Below are 18,641 nucleotides of genomic sequence, written 5' to 3' on the forward strand. Positions count from 1 at the left end.
ACCCTTTTCCAATATACAATATGAAAATTGAAGAAACAATTTATAGTCATCTTAGTTTTGGGTAATATGAAATAATTTATTTTAATTACCTTTACTTTATAGGAAATTTAACATTACTAAGATGGACTTAAATATTACCCTCTTTGATAACTCAATTCAACACTTAACTTAATAGTTTCATATCTTAGCATGTTCAATACATTTGTTAACCAAATATATAATATCTGAATTAATTGAGTGATACTAAATTTATTAAGCAAAACTTGCTCAAAACAATAGGTCATAAGCTATTCATTTATCATTTAATGTGATACATATTCAAATGTATTAAATTTAGTAATTAATAATTTAGTAGTTTAATATATTTAGATAGATATCAAATTTAGATTTTAGTTTTCAAAGTTTAGTTTTATCAAATGCATCCAAAGTAAAAAGTCAAACTTGAACAGAATGAAGCTTTTAAAGAATATAAGGGGAAGGGTAACAAATAAGCAAATTTTCAAATATTAAACAAATTAAATAAGGATAATTTTTGAAAGCTCCCTTGAGGTTTCTAACTGTTTCACTTGCACCCTTAAACTTTGAAAACTATCACTTGTCTCCCTTAATTTAAGCTTTTTGTATAATTTGAAACCCATTTTAATATATAATATAAAAAAATCATTTTAGGAGTGAAATATAATCCTATTACAAATTTACTTTTGTTGTCTTATTTTTTATTACAAAAGCATGTGTATTTTAATAATGAATAAAAACAGAAATAAAAAGCATGAGGGTTTATTCCGATTGAACAAAATATAGTGTGTTTTTAAATATCAACAGTTAATATTTGAAATTTTTTAAGTTTTTACAAGTTACAAATATAATATTTTCTGTACTAAAAAGTATTTTTAGTTAGTTTAAGAAGTTTTATAAATTGTATATATATTTTTTGAATTTTCTAATTTTTTTGTCCATACTGATAGCTTGAAAACTAAAATAAAAAACATGCTAAAAATAATATATAAGGGCATTGTAAATCATTAGTAATTTTAGGCAATTAACATTTTTTGTCTAAACCAATGATACAAAACTATTAAAGAGTTTTTCAATAAAGAATTACATCAATCAATTGACAAAAATTAAGAGATAAATTTGGTGTGTTATGAAAATTCATAAATCACAAGAAAAGGGCAAATTTGGAATGAAATTATACTCTCCCTCCCATAATAATTTGGGTTATTATCACTTTACCCCCTTAAACTATATCACTACTATCAGTTTACTCCCTAACGTTATCTTTTAGTCACTTTACCCCCATAAGCAATTCAACTCAACATGTTACGAAATTTTGAACAAAAATACCTTTTTATTTTATAACATTACTACATTATTATTATCACTTTATTCGTTTGGATTATAGTGATATACTCACTTTAGTTCCTAACATTATTTTCTAGACATTTTATCTCATCATTAATCTAACTAGTATGATCAAAAAATTTTAAATATATTTACCCTTTTTATATATAATTAAAAATAAAAAAGTTGGAATGGTTATTCTTTCTTTTTTTTCACTTTAAGAGATCGAAAAAATAAATATAAAAGGATTTTCTCAAATTTTTATTTTTCACACTTATTAATACTAGGAAAAGAAAAGGAGATACAAAAGAAGGAGGCAAAAAATTAGATTTTGCAAAAAAAGAAAATAAAGAAAAGTCTAACATTATCGTATTACTTTAAGGTTGTCACGATTAGAATTGAAATTTGGTAGTAAACCAAAAAGTGAAATAATTTTAAAATAATAAAAGTATTTAATTCTTTCTTATTTGTAATTTTTAAAAAAAGAATTGAGCTCTCTCTCTCCCCCTCACCCTCTCCATCTTTCTATTTTTTTTCAATATTAATAAGATTACCAAGAAGAAAGAAATTAATATTTTGACTATTTTTCTTGATACTAAAAAGGAGAAGAGTCACTCTAAATTTTTTATTATGCAAAGAGAAGGGTAATTTCTTCTAAAAATTTTTAACTTGCTAAGTTGGTTTAATGGTAGGATAAATTGTCTAAAAACTAACTCTAGGGGGTAAATTGATAATGAGACTATATTTTATGGGGGTAAAGTGATAATAATTTTAAGGGTTAAACATGTCTTTTCACTTTAATTAACAAATTCCGTTAAATTTAACCGTTAGTCTTGAGGGTAAAGTGACTAAAAGATAACATTAAGGGAAAAATTGACAGTAGCAGCAAAAGTTAAGGGGATAAAGTGATAATAACCCTAATAATTTTTTCAATATTATATTTTGAAGTGGGTTTTAAGTTACAAAAAGTTTAAAATAGGAGAGAAAAGTGAGATTTTTCAAAGTTTTATGGCATCAAGTGCAACGGTCAGAAACCTAGACCTAAGGGGAGGTTTCTGAAAAATTATACCTTAAAAAAATTAAAGAAACATTTTCATTGTAGGATAAGTAATTTTGCCCCTTTTCGTGTTGGAAAAGGTGCAACAGATTTCAAATGAAAAGGTTACCTTGATGTCTGATCTCGGAGACTGGTTTCCTGTTGTTGGCTCATGAGCATGACTTGCAGGAACACTTGGATTCGGAAGGTATACTGCCTTTCCCTTTAGTTGAACGAGATTCCCTTGGTCCACTGATTGGGACGGCCTATGAAGAATTAACTTAAACTGGTTATTTTTGTTCTCAAATTCAAGCACCTCTGCCTTTATTCGATCAACAATGCCGTCATTGCTTCCATTTACTAAGACAATAGTCAACTCCTCGAGCTTGTCAAGCTGGTCAGACATTCCGGGGGAAAATATCAGCCATGTCCGTTCTAGCTCCGGATTGGGATTGCATGCTTCAAGGACAAATGAAAACCTCAAGCACCTAAGGCCAAACAAACTGCTGATCTCTTCGGGCAAACAATGGATTGAGGTGCCTCGAATATCAAGAACTTCAAGCTTCTTGAGTTTCACTATTTCAGGTGGCAGCACGGTTAAGTCACAGCAATTGTTGAGGTATAAACTCCGGAGTGACATCAAGTAGGAGATAGAGGGAGGCAACAATTTTATTCCTTTGCTGTGCAGGTCCAAAACTCGAAGGTTCTGCATCCTTCTGAAGAACGGTTCCTCAATGCTTGTCAAGTTTGGGTTAAGTTGCAGAAATAGTGTTGACATGCCCTCACATTTCGGGCTCGCAGGTAATTCCTCTAATTGGCTTTGTATCAAACACACCCTTCTGGCCATCTCCCATTCTTTGTCTTTTAGGTGTCTGTCTATCTCTGGACCCGACCTGACAAAGGACGTTGCATTTTTCTCCCCAGGGAAAGGTGTTTCAAGTGCAAGTCTCCTATAGATTATTGGCATCTTGACATGGTGTTCAAAACACTTCTCTAAGAGATTAAGCTCAATCAGCTGTTTGAGTACACACGCTCCTTCTCTTCGTGCGTGAGAGAGTGTAGGAATAGGACACCATAGAAACTCTTCAGCTTTCCAACATTCGACCAAAATATCTATCGGAATTGTGAAGTCTTTTGGAAACAATGCTGCATAAAGTATGCACTTTCGATCATTCTCTTTCAATTTACTATAAGCTGTATCAAAAGCCAATTTTACTGCTGCCAAACCTGCCAATTCCAGAAGATTATTGTCCCAAATATCTGCTTTCAATCTTCGAATCATACCTTCCCAAAATTGTACTCGTTTATTAATTTTCAGCTGCCCAGCTACAGATGTGATCACCCCTGGAAGCCCACCAAGCTCCTTAACAATCAAGTCAGCTAGAACTGTGTTTTGTTCACAAAGTGTTTCATCATCAATGATCTTATCAAACAATTTCCTTGAATCTTGGGGTGGTAACCTCTCTAATTTGATTGCTTTGTCGACTGGAAAATTCCTCAGGAGATATGGATCTTTAGCTTCAATGATGACTTTCCCGTGCACATGTTCTTCAGAGATTCCAATGTCCTCAAGCTCAATTGAGGAAGAGAACCCGTCAAAAAGCAGCAAATATGATTTCTCATGCAGTGCTCTAAATATTACTACTTTTTTCCCACTTCCACTGCTCTGCCCATTTAAGCCCAGACGTTGAAGAATTTTGTCTTGTATGTCAGTGATGATGTCCTCTGGCTCCGGCAGATGAGTTGGAAAGGTCACCCAAATGACATAGTCCAATTCCAGGCCAGGAGGGCATTGAACCAACCGGTTATTCAAGTTTCTCAAAATATTTGTTTTTCCAACTTGTGGTTCTCCGTGGATGATAATCCTCTTGCAGCGCACCAGGCCATCAATGAAAAGGCTATCAAGGACCGTTTGATGTGAAGGCACATGAGTTAGTTCTTTAGCACTCTGTCTTACAACAATTTCTGGATTTATCCGACTAGTAACATGCTCAAGTGTAATCTTATTTTCCAGATTGGTGACTTCAGTCGCAAACTTGAGAACGTCTTTATCCAGCTTTGCAAGCTTGTAGAATGTTGGGTTACGAAATTTGTTCTTCCAACCTTTGGAAGCGGCTGACAATTCATGGACTGGGGTTTGGTTTCCACCTGATTCAATTCCAACTAGCTTTTTGTACCGGTTGACAATATTCTCTTGGTAATATTTCAATATCCACTCTATTTCACTATGACAAGCTCCATGATTATCGTTTCTCTGCCTGGTCGCTGATTGATGATTTATATCGTCACTGACGACCTTCCAACGTGCACGGAGACTATCCACTTGATCTTTTAGTGTTTTAAAATTGTGGGGTAAATCTATGACATGCCTTCTCCTGTGATTTTTGTGCAGAAAGACGTCTGCAGAAGTCCCGTGTGCAGCTGAAACGGATGGCCCAACTGGCTTTGGAACTGACATCCTGCAAACTGCAAATTCATCTTGAGCAATCCTATGCCAAAATCTGACCGACTACACATTTTCATCATATAAATCTATTCAATGATTCCAAACACCGCCAAGCACGGGTATGTTGCTCTTATATATGCAGAACATATTTTGGTGTTGCAGATTGTTTGTATTTTTGTTTCGCTAGGTAATTACTCAAGTTCTTATTCCTAATTAAAGTTACATTTCTTAAATTAATTTTATTGAACAATACAGAATTGGGTTGGAAATTTGAAAATTTACCTATACACTAAATAATCCGGGGGGAGGGAATTCAGGAGACAATCAGAGTCTTACTCTTTTAAATAAGTTATGTTTCACAGAATATAAGAGGATAGGATTTTTTTTTTATCCTTTAAATAAATTTAGAATAGGATGTTTTTCGTCAATGAGTCTTTAAAATCTAGCAACTCAAATATGAATTCAGACAAGTTAGAATGTATTGAATCACTGAACTTTATAATCAAGTGATAATTTAATCCAAATTTTTTTTTTTCAATTAGTTTACTTGACCTTAGCTAGAATATCTACTTCCACATATACGGAATTTCACACATACATATAAGATTGCACACTGATTTTGCCAACAAATATATTTTTACAAGCACAAACACTTACACATACTTTTGCCCGGCATTCATAAACTTACTTTTGCCCTGGCATTCATGCCAATTTTCCCCTTTTCTTGTTTAGAAGATATAATTTGTAGTCATTCTTTTGTCTCAAGCTCCTGAATTAGTGACTTGCACATTGCCTTCTTGAATCCACTTTAGTTACACTTAGCCCCTAACCAATGTAATACGCATTTTAACTGGGTAAAAGTTTCTTTGAATGCATTTAAAGAACAAAAATGACGCTGACACTTCCTGGACATTAGATTTGTGAAATACAAATAAAACTAATCTGTTATGTCATTTCTAATGTCGTCATATACTCCTCTAAATTTATTTTGTTCGAGTTGATTAGAATATTACAATTATCATTCTATTTTCTTTAATCAGACTATACATCAACAATGTTGGTTTCTAGAACTAAGTACCAATGAAAGGAAAGGAACGCCGTAAAAACCCAATTTAGTTAATAGAGATATTAGATAGGTGATCACGGAATCCCTAATTCGAATCGTAACTCCTCTTCCTTCCTTTTTTCCCTTTGTAGACCTGAAGTTCCCTATTATTAGAAAAAGAAAAAATAAATGGGACACACTCCAGTCCATACTCCATATATATGCACCCATGCTCCCTCTCCGCTCCCCACCCATTCCAGCCCTCTATCATGGACTATGGGTGAAATGATGTCATTTTGTGCATTAGGGAGTTCATTCCACTTGATTGCAGTAATTGGAGAGTTAGTTACAGAATAGCCACTTGTAATAGCTGCATTAGTCCTTAAATACCAATGTTAGTTGAATGAAGAGTCGAGGCAAATTGTAACTGAATTCGTTCATCCTTTTCTCTCTCTCTTCTAAAGTGCAATACTAATTCCTTCTCCAATTGCTCTCTCAACTCTCCCTTTTTTTCTGACTTCTTTCTTTCATCTATCTCATTCTTCTATCTCTCTTCAATTTCAATTTCTTCATAATATCAACACTGATTCATGACAATTTGGTACCAGAGCTGGTTGATTCTTGGATCTGCAAAAGTGTTGATAAGATTCTACAATGTCAGACGGAACGAGGTTTAAGCATTTGGAGGAACAGATCAAGAAGCAGGATGGGAAATTTCAAGAATCCTTGGAGAATCTGCAACAGCAACGGATGCAATTTCAGCTCCAAATGGAGGCTTAGTTGCTGGTGCAGAACAAGAAGATGGATTCCAAACTTCACTCGATGGTAGGAAAAATGGAAGAACAACAGCATATGTTTGATTCAAAGATAGATTCTCTCATAGTTGGCATGAACACTATAATGAGGATGTTGAACAGGGTGAAAGCTCAAGAAGATCAGATGATAGTACGCAAACACCCCTGTTACCAACTCCTCACTTGCATTCCCAGCTAACGTGTGAGGAGGAGTTAGCAATGGCAGGAAACAAGAAGAAGAAGATTGGGAAATTCAACACTCCCTACCAAACCAGAGCTGAATTGAGTTGTTTCTTCAGGAAATAATTCAAGGGAATGGCTGAGGAAATGCAACAAGTACTTCACATTTTATCAAGTTCCTGAGTTAATAAAGGTGGATGCGATAGAAGTCTTCCTTCAAGATAAGGCATAAATATGGTTCCCTTGGATTTGGGGATAAGGGCATACGTGATGAAGTGGAGGAATTTAATAAATTATCACAGCAAGGAGAAGTTGAGGAATATCACGAGAGATTTGGAGAATTAAAAGCATTAATGCTGACAAGGGATCCAAGACTCTTTGAGCTGTATTTCATTTCAAGTTTTATAATGGCTTGAAGGAAGCAAAATGATGAAGAAGTAAACCTTGGGGGACAGAAGAAGCAAAAGATTCCAGTCAAGAACCATGGGGAGTGGCAGGTTGGCTTGATTAGAAACGGGGTGGGTACTGCTGGATCCTCTAACCAGCACAAGGTGCCAGCTATTCCCAAACCCAAAAAAGCCATCCGCCATCCAAATGATGTGCAGAGGTTGTCTGATCAGGAGATATAGCATAGAAGGAACACAGGCTTGTGCTTCAAATGTGGAGAAAATATGGATTTGGCCACCAGTGCAGAATGAAGCATCTAAATTTCATGGTGCCACAGGAGGAAGAGCAAGAATTCTTGGATGAAGCAAGATGAGAAAACCGGAAATCCTGGGGAGGTAACTGACGCTTCCTTACATGCTTTATCAAATTCCCTTAAAAGAAAAATCATTACTATTGAAGGCATGCTCAAAGAAACCAGGATGCACATTTGGGTTAATATTGGTAGTACTAACAGTTATGCAAGCTATAAACTGTCTCAGGCATCGCAATTGGATTATATCTTCATTGATCCCTTTACTGTTACTATGGCTGATGGAAGTAGTATTATGGGCAGCTATTTGTCCACGGGTCAGATGGAAGATTCAAGAATACAATTTCTGTCATGATTTGTAAGTAATGGATTTGGGGGGTTGAGATGTAATTTTGGGTGCTGACTGCATGTTCTTGCTTACATCATCTTTGACTTCCATCACTTGAATATTCACATGTTACAAGGAGGAGAGCTGATTACTTTAAATGGATGGGCTGATGATGCTTTTGTAAGGTTGATAAGAGGGAAGGATCTAAAAGAATATAGCAGATTCATGCAAGAATGTTGTGTTATGTCAGAAGAGAAAGGAAAGGATGTCATCAACTAAAATATACCCTCTGTGATTCAATCAATACAATTCAGTATTTGAAGAACCAAGAGGGCTACCCACAAAAAACTGTTGATCATCAGATAAACTTGGAACCAGGGGCAAAACCTTTAATAACTGAAACCATTCAGATATCCTCAATCTGAGAAACTCTGTTTCAGGTTACCAAGATGCTGCAAAATGAGATCATTAAACATGGCAATAGCCCCTATGCATCTCCTATTTTGTTGGTTAAGAAGAAGGATCACACTTGGAGGTTCTGTGTAGATTACAAATTTCTCAACAAACTGACAATCAAGGATAACTATCCTATACTAATATTTATGAGCTGCTGAACGAGTTGTATGGGGCTAAATGGCAGACTAGACTAGACCTCACTTCAGCGTACCACCAGATCAGAGTCAAGCCACAAGATGTGCCCAAAACTACTTTTCAAACACATGAGGGCCATTATGAATTTTTAGCAATGCCCTTTGGACTCACTAATGCTCCAGCCACATTTCAGTCGCTAGTGAACCAAATATTCAAACCATTTTTAAGGAAGTTTGTACTGGTCTTCCTTGATGATATACTCATCTATGGTCCCACCTTGGAGCTTCATGTGCAGCATCTGAGTATGGTTCTGAAAGTTCTACAAGAAAATCAGTTACATGTCATGAAGTCCAAATGCTCATTTGCTCAGAAGGAAGTGCAATACTTAGATGGATAACAAGAAGATTGACTATATTGTGAGTTGGCCCAGACCAATGAATGTAAAGGGTTTAAGAGGCTTCTTGGGTCTTACAGGTTACTATAGATGATTCATCAAAGACTATGGCCTCATTTGCAAACCCCTCACTGAATTACTTAAAAAGGATGGATTTCAATGGACAAAGGAAGCTGAATTAGCATTTACAAAGCTCAATAAAGTGGTGATTTTAGCACCTGTTTTAAGGCTTCCAGATTTCTGTAGACCCTTTGTCGTGGAAACAAATACCTTTGGGGTTGGCCTCAGAGCAGTGCTTATACAAGAAGGACAGCAAATTCCCTTCCTAAGCAAAGCACTGAGTGCCAAAAACTTGTGGCTCTCCATATATGAGAAAGAATTGATGGCTTTATTGCTGGCCTTGACCAAGTGGAAGCATTACTTGATGGGATATCATTTCGTGATTAAAACTGATCATCAATCACTTAAATATATCCTTGAGTAGAAGTTGACCTCTTCCTTGCAACACAAGTGTCTTACAAATTGCTGGGGTTGGATTATGAAATCCAATATAAAAAAAGGTTTGAAAATAAAGTAGCAGATGCATTGTCTAGAAGAATGGTTGAATAGGAAGGAAATGAGAATCAGAATGAAAGACTTATGATGATATTCTCTGTTCAGCTAGATTGGATGAAAAAAGTTATGGATAGCTACTTAGAGGATGAACAAGCTAAGGAGCTGATAGCTCAGTTGGTGATTGCTCCAGCAACCTTGCCACAGTATTCTTACAAAGATGGCATTTTCAGGTTTCATGGCAAAATTTATGCGGGTAATTCTGCTAATCTCAGAACTCATATCATTCAATAGTTACATGCCTCATCAGGAGGAGAACATTCTGGTCAACTAGGGTGTTTACAGAAAGTCAACACTCTATTTTACTGGCCAGGATTAAAGCAAGAAGTGGTGACTTTTGTTAGACAATATGATGTCTGCCAACGCAACAAAACTGAAAATGTCCCCTATACAGGGTTGCTGCAACCATTGCCTATTCCTACACAGGCATAGTCACATATTACGATGGATTTTATTGAGAAACTGCCCTTGTCTGATGGTTTTGACAAAATCTTAGCAGTCATTGATCGGCTGACTAAATTTGGGCATTTCATCCCACTGACACATCCTTTTTCTGCTGAACTTGTAGCACAGAAATTCTTGGACCAAATTTACAGACTTCATGGATTACCAGAGTCTATAGTGACATACAGGGATAAGATCTTCACTAGTATATTATGGAAGGAGCTCTTTAGACTACTGGGCACTCAATTGAATTATAGTACAGCTTTCCATCCCCAAAGTTATGGTTCGAGTGAAAGGCTTAATCAGTGTCTTGAAGTATACTTGAGGTGTATGACAGGAGAAAGGCCACATAATTGGAGCAAATGGATTGCATTAGCTGAATGGTGGTACAGCGCCAACTTTCACAATAGTTTGAAAATGACTCTTTTCCAGGCTTTATATGGATATGAGCCCCCTCCACTTACCATTATGTCCTTTTCATGACTCAGTTATTCCTGCAACCAATAATTGGATGCAGGATAGACTTTCAATCATCCAGACTCTTAAAGATAATTTGACCAAAGCACAAAATAGGATGAAGTTGTTTCAAGTGGGGGATATGGTATACCTGAAGCTCCAGCCTTCCAAGCAGCACTCAATTGCATTCAGAAAATCCTTGAAGCTGGCTGCTAAGTTTTATGGACCTTTCAAGGTGATTGAAAAGATTGGGAAGGTGGCCTATAAGCTGAAGCTTCCACCCGGAGTTAAGGTACATCCAGTATTCCATCTCTCCTTATTAAACAAGAAGGAAGGAAGCGCCATTCAAGCCTACCATACTAGAATTTGATGTTGATGATCATTATTTACTGGAGCCTGAATTGGTGCTTAAAAGAAGGGCTACTTTGAGGAATTCTCAGCCCACAAACCAACTTCTGATAAAATGGAATCAATTGAGCTTTGAGGGAGCTTCGTGGGAGGATTTGTCCTTCATCACCAATCGGTTTCCTGACTTCAAACCTTGAGGACAAGGTTCAGTCTTAAGGGGAGGTAAATTGTCATGGACAATGGGTGAAAAGATGTCATTTTGTGCATTAGGGAGTGTGTTCCACTTAATTGCAGTAATTGGAGAGTTAGTTACAGAACAGCCACCGTAATAGCTGCATTAGTCCTTAAATACCAAGGTTATTTGAAGGAAGAGTCGGGGCAAATTGTATCTGAATTTGTTCAAGCAATAATAATTCTTTGTCCAATTGCTCTCTCAACTCTCCTCTTTTTTCTAACTTCTTCCTTTCATCTACCTTATTCTTCTATCTATCTTCAATTTCAATTTCTTCATAATATCAACACTGATACATGACAATCAACACTGATACATGACACCCTCAATGACAGATTCGTTGCTCCCCTATTCGACTTATCTTCAAGCCTGAAATTTTGCTTTGACTATTGGCAAGAAGAAGAGACCCATCAAAGCCCTGCGGCTTTGGATCCTCTGTCCAGTTTTCTGCATCTCAGGCCGCATTTGGGGTTCCGGTGCTTTTGATAAAAAAGCACTTTTAGGTGCTAAAAGTACTCTAAAAGTGCTTCTAAGTGTTTGGCGAATATTATCTCATAAAATTAGGAGGAGAGCTTTGGTCTTAAAAGGACTCGTAGCAAAACCTGCTTTTAGAATAACTTTTGTGATTTAAAAAATAAAACATTAAATTTAATCATTTTATCCTATATTATGAACCAAATAAAAAGATAAACATTTTTAAAAATTTTCAAATTACACATTATCCAATACAATAAGTACTTATTGAATTATGTCTCCAAATAATATATTTAAAAGCACTTAAGCAGTTGATAAGTACTTTTATTAAAAACTCTATTAGAGAAGTGCTTTTCAGAAAGCTACTGCAACTCCAAACAGGCCCTAAGTTCCTGGTTAAGTACGGTTTCATTTCTTATCAAACAACTGATCATGAAGCTCATGGTATACTACAAAACTTTTCTACTTCAGAGTCGGTGATTATATGACACCATAAAGTACACTTTCACCGCTGCTCCATAAGCTGGTTAAGGTAAATCAAGGAGCAAAAGAAGTGAAGAACCATTAGAAGCCATCATCATCAAGTCTTGACATACTTATTCTTCGTCAAGATTATAGGTGGCAAATTAACCCATTTAATTAAATTTACTCATACCCGCTCACGAATAGATGGGTATGGATATCTTAAATTTTTACATATGGGTATAATTAAGTTACCCAATAATACCTATTTATTAAATGGGTATTATTGGGTAACCCATGAAACCCAATTAACCCATTTAGAATTGTCTTTTCCCAAGTCTCTTCTCTTCCCCCACCCATTTTTTTTTTTTCAGATTTTTCATTTTGTCATGATGTTAACTACTTTAGTTTCATTATTATCATTATTTGTTGGTTTTATCTTATCATTTTATTTTCTCTTAGTTTGTTAACTTGCTCATTTTTTCAACATTACCAATTTATGATGATTTTTAACCTTTTTTCCTATCTTTTCAAAATAAAATTTTAAATTTATATATGAAAAAAATGTTAGGGATTCAAAATTTTTGAATTAAGTTTTTATGTTAGCTTTTATAGTACTTAGTTAAAATTTTTATATTCTTATTATTCAATTATTAAATAGCATGTAATTTTGCGACATAAAGTACGGATAAGAAAAAAATTGATAATTAGGTTTATTGAACATTATAAGTAAATATTTAAAACTAATGATGGATGCAAAAGGCGATATAAATTGATAACTTAGTTTGTAAAAATGAATTTAAATGCGTTTACAAAAGTTAAAATAAATGGGTTATAAATAGGTAATTGGGTTACCCAATTTATTTTTTGACTTATCCATTTGTACCCATCTAATTAAATGGATATAAATGGGTTGACTCACTTATACCTATTACCCATTTTACTCAACCCAAACCCATCCAAGTCACCCATTTTGCCACCTCTAGTCAGGATTGTCGTAATAGTTGATATCTAAGAATCAAAAAGAAATCAATCCACAACAAAAGAAAAGCAACCTCTATATACCTTCACACAATATATTTTGATCTTTCCTCTCTTTTCCCACCATACAGTCTCCTACGTCCTAGTTTGACTAGTCCTTCAACACGTTTGCTTTAATGACCAAACAATTTTCGAGCCACTGGCCATTTGGTCCAATGGTCATCACCCTCTTTGGTGATGTTGGAGGTCAGGAGTTCAACCCCTGCCTCCCTCAAATTTGCCACAATATGTGACTGGTTTTAGTTGACCATCTCCCCTTATCCCTTCCCCCTAGATTAGACTAGATTAGGTTATAGGACATCTACCGTTGCTGACCAAAAAAAAAAAAAGACCAAACAATTTTCGACAAAAAAACAACTGATTTGATGGAGAAACTTTTGTTTACCAATTTCCACCGTGAGAAAGTAGTATATGTACATGAACTGGACTGAGTACAGTCAGCGGTTCAACTGCAAATAGGACTGAGTACAGATCTGGCTGCTAGTAATAGGACTCAATCTAAACTGCTCCTTTCAAATTTTAGTATTTTCTTTTTATTTTGTAAGATAAATTTGAACAACTACTGATTAAGTCGATGCTACGATTAGATTTGTGACTACAATTAGAGTCCCGAATCCCTCATAATTGCTTAACCAGCAATCTGAGGTAGACCAAGAAGACAGGCAGTTGACTCCACAGCTAAAGATAATTAAAAGCTCCCAGCAGGAGTTGAAGCTACAATATATGAGATCTTTTAAAGTACTAATTATACTCTATGCTACGGAATCAAAGAATCAAGCGAAAGATAGAAGGAAAAAATGTTAAGCTGAATCTCAAAAAGCTTGCACACACACCTGGACTTGAAGCAAATTGCCGGACTATTGTGGTGAACCAATATCGCGCAGCAGATTGCTCACCGAGGATTCCATTCCAAAATCCTTTGCAGAAAACTGCTAAGCGGCTAAGACATTGAGTCTCGGGGTCAACGCTGTAAGGCCAGAGAAATTAAGGTCCATCATCGGCAATTTTGATTAAAAAAAGATTAGTGCTGAACAGGTTAGATAGGGAATTATTTACTATTTTTTATTTGTTTACATCATTTAACACATTTTTCAATCATTTTTTATCTCACATATATCACATTAAAAAAAATACTCTGATATTTTTTTCAAAAAATTATCCCAAATAATCTACCTTCCAAACACAATAATGCTTTCATTCTTTTGGTGGGCATATCATCTACTACAAGTGTTTTGGTTTTCCCTCCCTAATTGAGGATCACTTGGATCCAAATCAGTAAGTTGCTACCCCAAAAGGTTTCAATGTAGTTAAAACAATAGATCGTGGGGATTTGTGGCACTTTGCTCTTTCTTTGTAGGGTATTTTGATTATGTTTGGATTACACATTATTTTTATTTTATTTACACACATTAACTTACTTGCATCATCAATATATTTTTCAATTACATTTTTATTTCACATATATCACATCAAAAAGGTGCTACAATGGTTTGTTTGGATTTAGATGATTTTAAATAAAATAATTTACTTCATAATTTTAAATTAACATTTTATCTTCCCAATCACCTTTTTATCTCACATACATTACATCACAAAAAGTGATACAATAATTATCTGAAATAAATCATTCAAATAAACTCCTATCCAAACAAACCCGTTTTTTTAAAAAAAATATCTCAAATAATTTGCTATCCAAACGCACTCATTAATCTAGTTTTCAAAATAACCTTTTGTCTAGCAAATATGGTTTTTGTTTTGATAGTTTATCAATGGTTGTTGGCCTTATCAAGGCAGCATCTCTTTCTTTGCAGGAACTAAATTATAATTAATTACTTTTGTTCCAATTAATTTTAAGTCAATAATTGAACTAAAGAATTATTTAGTACGTCAAGTCTAATACATGGTGGCCCAACTTTGGCAACTTGAAAACAAAATGAGGGTAATTATAATGTTTTCAAAATAATGTCATATTGTCATTGTCAACCATAAGAAAAGTCAATTTGAAACTTTGCACCGTAGCCTCTAACATTGTTGTGTTATCACTTTACCCCTTCCATTAACACAGACTCATTATTTGAGGATTGAAATTATTTCAAAAAAGGAAAAAAAAAAGAATATCTACTCCTAGGCTAAATGGGGGTACTTAAACTAAATTACACCCTAAAGCATAGTGTACTTTTCCCTTTAATATATATTTTCAAGTGTGTATCAATTAACCCATTTTAATCATTAGTCAACATATTTATGTTGTCAAAGTTATCAAAATGACAAAGATACCCCTAGCACTACAATGGTTTTCTTTTCTTATATAATTGTGTTGTGAAAACAAAATTAAAAGCCAAACATGTCTGTTTACACCTATACTGGTGTTATTATTTCCTTGCTTTTCTTTTTCCATACATTTTACATGTATCGAGTTTATTTCAAACAAGAGAGGCCCATAGTGATCTATAATTCATCCATTTTTCCCTTTTCTTTTCGCCTTTGTTTCTGTTTATCTTCATCGAAGATTTTTCTTCGTTCTCATTTCTTGATTTGGAATCTGGATACAACCGTCACCTGAATGCAATATGTGAACAAATTCACCAATATAAATTAAAATTCAAGGTTCTTTTTTTTAGCAACTAAAAACTAAAATTAAAGTATAAATAGCTTAAACGAGCTTGCGTTAATAATGTATCAAAAATAAATTAGTTATTTCACTATGTTACTTCGATCTCAGATTATTGAAGAATGCATGAATTGGGAACAGAATTTGGGGTTGGAATATGCTTGGCTTTTTGACGATATTGACGATTTCAATTTGGAATAGTAATCAATTGGACGTTGACGATTTCAGAATTGAATTTCTTTCAAATTTTCAAAACTCAAAATGTCAAATTTTACCAATCTCACTTTTATTTTTTTTCGCACACGACCCTATCCTTTCATCCTTTCATAGTTTATTTTGGATGCTGAAATCCCTTTTGTTTACTTAGCATAAAGAGTTTTTGTCGATAAAATGGTTCATCAATGGTTGTTCCGGTATTTAAACATTTCATGAAGGCCACATTTCTTTCTCTGCGCGGATTAATAATTCGAGTACTTTTCTTCCGGCTTATTATTTACAAATGATTGAACTATAGAATTATCGAATACGTTAAGTCTATAAATTATAGTCCACCATTGGCAACTTGGAAATAACGCAAGGGTTAACTACTTTTCTCAAAATAATTTTTTGTTTAATTAGCATAAGCATGTTATTGGTTTAATTTGACAATTCACCAATGGTTGTTATAGCCTTCATAAATTTGATTAGAAAGAAACATCTCATTTTTGGCATGGACTAAATTATAGATTATCTCTCTTCCAGTTTATCATTAGTCAATAATTGAACTAAAAAATCATCTAGTACGTTAAGTCTATAGATGATGACCCACGTTTGGCAACCTGGGGAGAAAACAAAATGAGGGTTGATTATGTTTCCAATATAATGTCATTTTCACCGATATAAAACTGTTAATTTCCCAGTTTGCACTATAGTCCCTAACATTATTGTTTTGCCACTTTATCCCCTCCATTTATACACGTTTATTGCTATTACCAAACCAAACGGATTACTTATATTGAACCCCTTAAAAGGTATTGCAAAACTCCCCAAAAGTAAGGACATTTCACTTAATTTCTAGCTTTAAGTTTGTGCACTTTTCATATAGTAATGAATATAATTATGTTGCCGAAGCAATTGAAACGACAAAGATACTCCGTGCACTATGGTGGTTTTTATTTTCTTTTGTACTTGTGCTGTTAAAACAATGCAAAAGAAAAACATGTCCTTATGCATCAATACTTTTTATTGTTTTCTTTTTTCAATACCTTAGTTCATCTAAAAGCATATCATTGTGAAAGGAAAGAATATCACCTCAGACATGTTTAGAGTTTATTTTAAATGAAAAAGACGCCTAGCTATCTATTATTCATCCATCTTTTCCTTTTCTTTTTCCCCCCCTTTTGCCTTTGTTTCTATTTATCTTCATCGTTGATCTTTCTTCTTTCTCCTTTTTTTCGAATTTCTGACATAGTCATCACTTCAATGCTACACGTTAATAACTTCACAAATACAAACTTAAATTCAAAATTAAATAGCTTAAATGAATTAAAGAATACGCTATGCTACGGAATTAAAGAATTAAGCAAACAGCATTTGGAAAGCTTGCACACGCACCTGAACTTGAAGCAAATTGCCGGACTATTGTGCTGAACCAATATTGCGCAGCAGATTGCCCACGGAGGTACTCGAGGATCCCATTCCAAAATCCTTTGCAGAAAACTGCTAAGAGGCTAAGACTTGGTGAAATAATTGAGTCTTGGAGTCAACGCTGTAAGACGAGAGAGATTAAGGTCCATCATTGGCAACTTTGATTAAAAAAAAAGGATTATTATCACTTTACCCCCTTAATATTTGGTGCGCCTATCAATTTTCCCCATCAACATTATCTTTTAGTTACTTTATCCCAAGACTAATAATCAAATTTAACGGAGTTTGTTAATTAAAGTGAAAAGACATGTTTAATCCTTAAAATTATTATCACTTTACCCCATAAAATATAGTCTCATAATCAATTCACCCCCTAGAGTTATTTTTTAGATAATTTATCCTACCATTAAACCAACTTAGTAAGTTAAAAAACTTAAGAAGAAAATACCCTTCTCTTTGCATAATAAAAATAATACAAAATTTAGAGTGGCTCTTCTCCTTTTTAGTATCAAGAAAAAAAGTCAAAATATTAATTTCTTTCTTCTCGGTAATCTTATTAATATTAAAAAAATAGAAAGATAGAGAGGGAGAGGTGGAGGTGGAGGGTGAGGGGGACAGAGAGCTTAATTCTTTTTTTTAAAATTTATAAATAAAAAAATAAATACTTTTATTATTTTACAATTTTTGTTTACCACCAAATTTTAATTTTAATCCCAACAATATTAAAGTAATACGATAATGTTAGACTTTTCTTTATTTTCTTTTTTTTAAAATCTAATTTTTTCTCTCCTTCTTTCCTATTTCTTTTTCTTTTCCTAGTATTAATAAGTATAAAAAATAAATTTGAAAAAACTCTTTTATTTTTATGTTTTTCGATCTCTTAAAGTGAAAAAAAGGAAGAATAACCATTCTAATTTTTTTTATTTTTAATTATATATAAAAAGCCTACTATCAATTATTTTAATTATATGTCCAAAGTCTATGGTAGAGTGGAGTGGAAATTCCTAGGTAGAATAATGTTGCATATGGGTTTTTGTCCTACTTTTGTTTGCTGGATCATGACGTGCATTTCCACTGTCTCTTATTCCTTTAACTTGAATGGACAAAAGGTGGGCTATATCAAACCTTCCAGAGGAATTCGACAAGGAGATCCTTTATCTCCCTATTTGTTCATTATATGTACGGAAGGGCTGTCTAGTTTAATCAAGAAAGCTGTGGAAAATAAGCAACTAACTGGCATCAAAGTCTGCAAAGACAGCCCTATGGTTTCTCATTTATTTTTTGCAGATGATTCACTCTTGTATTGCAAAGCAAGCAAGGAGGAGGCTCAGAAGGTGAAGGAGATCATTCAGATATATGGTCGGGCCACGGGACAAGTAGTAAACCTTGACAAATCTGCTATGTTTTTCTCCAAGAATGCCCCCAACTTGATTCAAAAGGAAATCAGCGAGGTCTTGGATAACATGAGAGAAGCCTCTAGTAG

At 34.2% G+C, this 18,641-nt stretch overlaps 1 protein-coding gene across 1 annotated transcript; it reads right to left on the reverse strand.

Annotated features, from left to right (window-relative positions):
* Positions 1-2,420: 2,420 nt before the first annotated feature.
* LOC113766181 (probable disease resistance protein At1g61300) lies at positions 2,421-17,171 on the reverse strand. The gene is made up of 2 exons (XM_027310396.1): positions 17,126-17,171; positions 2,421-4,836 (listed from the first exon to the last, which is right to left on the reverse strand). Exon 2 carries the CDS (start codon positions 4,833-4,835, stop codon positions 2,421-2,423), a length of 2,415 nt encoding a protein of 804 aa, XP_027166197.1. The 5' UTR covers position 4,836; positions 17,126-17,171.
* Positions 17,172-18,641: the final 1,470 nt, after the last annotated feature.

Source organism: Coffea eugenioides, chromosome 3, assembly GCF_003713205.1.
Source record: "Coffea eugenioides isolate CCC68of chromosome 3, Ceug_1.0, whole genome shotgun sequence".
In the NCBI taxonomy this organism is placed as follows: Eukaryota; Viridiplantae; Streptophyta; class Magnoliopsida; order Gentianales; family Rubiaceae; genus Coffea; species Coffea eugenioides.